This window comes from Triticum dicoccoides, chromosome 3A (assembly GCF_002162155.2).
Source record: "Triticum dicoccoides isolate Atlit2015 ecotype Zavitan chromosome 3A, WEW_v2.0, whole genome shotgun sequence".
Taxonomy (NCBI): Eukaryota; Viridiplantae; Streptophyta; class Magnoliopsida; order Poales; family Poaceae; genus Triticum; species Triticum dicoccoides.
The window spans coordinates 560449919-560452757 of NC_041384.1; the positions used below are offsets into that span (position 1 = coordinate 560449919).

A 2839-nucleotide genomic window follows, 5' to 3' on the forward strand; every position below is an offset into this window, starting at 1 on the left:
TCCATGGCGTCCGCCTGCGCGCTCACCACCATAGCCATCCTCGCCGCGATCCTCTTCTACGTCCTCCTGCTGCTCAGCCGCGCCATGGAGCTGCGCTTCGCGGCCAGCTATGCCATGCTCGACTGCGCCCCGCCCCCTGCCTCGGACGAGGCCGCCGCCGCCGCCTTCCGGGACACCCTCCTGCCGCTCCTGGCCGCGCTGCCCGCGGCCGCCGCGCCGACGGGGTTCGCGTCCCTGCGGTCCGGCGGCGGCGCGTTCGCCCGCGGCCTCTGCCTGGGCGACCCCTCGCCGAGAGACTGCCTGGCGTGCCTCGCCGCGGCCGCCAAGAAGCTCACCGGCTGCGGCGCGAGCAGGCGCGCCGGCGTCTGGAGGAGCGAGGGCTGCTTCCTGGCCTACGCCGACGGCAACACCTCCTCTCCGCACGAGGGCGTGTTCCGCGACGTCGTCTCCTTCGGCGAGGAGGTCTACCGCGCGGTCATCTCCGTCGACGACGGCACGCTGCCCTCCTACCCCAACTGCTTCGACAAGCGGGCGCTCGTGGCGCTCGCGCAGTCCCTGGCGGGGCGCGGCGCGGCTAACAGCTCGGGGGCGCGCGTCGTCACCGACGCGGCCGCGCTCTCGAGCAACGCCACCGGGAAGAACGCGGTGACGCTGCGGGCGCAGTGCGCGAGGGACCGCGCGGCGGCGGCGGAGTGCGGCCGGTGCCTGGGGGACTCGGCGCGGGAGGTGCGGGCGTGCGGCTGGGGCCTCGACGGCGAGCACGAGCGCGTGGCCGACGTGCTCGGCTACAACTGTTTCCTACGGATCGAGACCTCCGTCCCACCACGGCCCGTGGCGAAATACATCAGTGAGTACTTCCTCTTCTCAGAAGAAATCTGATAAAGAGAAAGCAAAATTTGGAAATTGGAATGAACGCACCATGAATGCAATGTTTGGTTCCGGCAAATAAAAAATGAACGCAACGTTTGGCATTTCATGGAGCATTTAGGTAGTCAATGCCATCTGTGCGTAAGATGATCGGCATGCAGATTTGGACTCATCGAGCATGTGTGGTGTGGTATGCGTTGTACTCCAGTTCTAATCAAGTGCGTCTCATCAACGTGCAGTGCAACCAGTGGTTTTGGCCTTGTGCGCCGCCATACTGCTCGTGCTGGTCGTAACAGCGGTGAGCGCGTGCGTGAGAAAGAAGAGGGGCACCGGGAATGTGGCGGCGGCGGCGGCGGCAGCAGCAGCAGGTGCGTCTTCTGTCTCTCGGCTACGTACGTGTTCCCAAAATTAATCTGGAGTACATTCATGCCTGACTGTCAATCAGAATGTCATCCGATTTGATTGTTGAGCTCGGTCTAATTTGTGCCTCGCCGATGCGAAACAAATGAAGCAGGTCAGCAAGTGAACGGTGCTGCAAACTGAGGGAGATGGAGTCACCGGTCACCACCACCTTTGGAGTCATACGACCACCCTGCTGATCTGTTTCGCCGCGTGCGGAGATGGAGATCGGTCGTCGATGTTTTTTTTTTCTGGTTTGAGATCCATGCTTCCGTAGCTAGTAGCTGAACTAGTGGTGTGGGTGTGGCCAGGAATTGGCCGCTGCTTTGGCTCGGTCGTCCTGGGTGATACCAACATGAACCCATGTACTGATTGTCAACTTTATGTCCTAGATCAGTTCCAGCAGCCATGTGTGTGCCTATGCGTTCCTTAAAACTGCAGGCGAGACTTACTGTCGTCGCAATTTAGACTTGCAGCGTGATTGTTGATATCTCAAATAAAGTCCTAAATAAACAGAACAACAATTTTAGCAGGGCTGCTATAGGGCACTAGGCTGAAAGCGGCGAGTCTACCAGGGAGGCTTCAACAGGGTGAAGCCTACCCTCCAGAAAAACAAAATTTTATTTTACTACTAAACTAATCTCGTCCCAACCCAATAGCCCAACTTCTCAGCCTATGTATTAGCGAGTAGCGAACAAACAACGCCGCACACCCAGAACAGAACTGGCGACTCACAGCGGCGGCAGCCATGCTTCATACTCATACTCCAACCCTAGTGCCGCCCACGGGGGACCAGGGTGCCGCTAAGGGAGATGGTTGTGGTAGAGCTTAGCCGTAGCCACAACTGATTTAGGCGGGGGATGCAGGAGCTCGCCGGCCTGCCGACATGTGTGGGGTGCATGTTGTGAACGGGAGGGAGCCAGGGACGAGCTGGGCGGCTGCTGGCTGGGTAACTGAACCGGATGCACGTTAACTAATTTAGTGTCCAATGAAACTATTTGCAGATTCGCAAAAAAAAAATTGAGGAGAAAACATACGAGTATATGCATAGTTCTGCAACTAGTTCTGAACCTATCCCAGCTTGTGCATATGTAATTCAAACTTTGGTTAAAATTTTCATATTTTCAAAAAATGTAAGAACTTCCAGTAGAAAATACATGTTTCCGATACTAATCTGGAAAAAATGAAGCTTATTTGAACCACGGGTTTATGAAGCAATGATTTGGTTCTTTAAAATGATGTTTAGTTCTCTTAGCGTTAACTTTGAGCCCACCCACCATTTTGTTTTTAGATTCGCCACTTGCTGAACCGATGTATCTTCATGAACAACAGGACGGTCGCTGTATTAAACATTATCTGAACTTGCCAGACGCTCAACGAGTATCTGAACATGCAGGAACTTGAGCATAGCAGGGACACTCGGAACTAAACTGAAGATGTCCAATGCTCGTAGTCGTCGCCCGTGACACTTCTCGTGGGGATGTCAAATATGCATGGACAACACGTCTGTAGCTCTCAGATCTTCCCAAAATCACTTTCATATTCCTCTAAACATTAGAGCAACTCCAACCGA

The 2839-nt window shown here is 55.4% G+C and overlaps 1 protein-coding gene across 2 annotated transcripts; it reads left to right on the forward strand.

Annotated features, from left to right (window-relative positions):
- Positions 1-3: 3 nt before the first annotated feature.
- On the forward strand, positions 4-1733 carry LOC119272134 (cysteine-rich repeat secretory protein 38-like). 2 transcript variants are annotated; one of them, XM_037553704.1, is made up of 3 exons: positions 4-847; positions 1107-1259; positions 1382-1733. In XM_037553704.1, the coding sequence occupies exons 1-3, from the start codon at positions 4-6 to the stop codon at positions 1408-1410; spliced, it is 1026 nt and encodes a 341-aa protein (XP_037409601.1). In that variant the 3' UTR covers positions 1411-1733. The 2 variants fall into 2 exon arrangements, with proteins under 2 accessions (XP_037409601.1, XP_037409602.1); XM_037553705.1 differs by having other exon boundaries at positions 1107-1235.
- Positions 1734-2839: the final 1106 nt, after the last annotated feature.

Bases quoted from the DNA above. Each gene is read 5' to 3' on its own strand.
- LOC119272134 (XM_037553704.1), top strand. From the start codon at position 4: ATGGCGTCCGCCTGCGCGCTCACCACCATAGCCATCCTCGCCGCGATC. The intron at 848-1,106 runs GTGAGTACTTCC...ATCAACGTGCAG, and splicing joins GCCCGTGGCGAAATACATCA to TGCAACCAGTGGTTTTGGCC. The intron at 1,260-1,381 runs GTACGTGTTCCC...CAAATGAAGCAG, and splicing joins GTCTTCTGTCTCTCGGCTAC to GTCAGCAAGTGAACGGTGCT.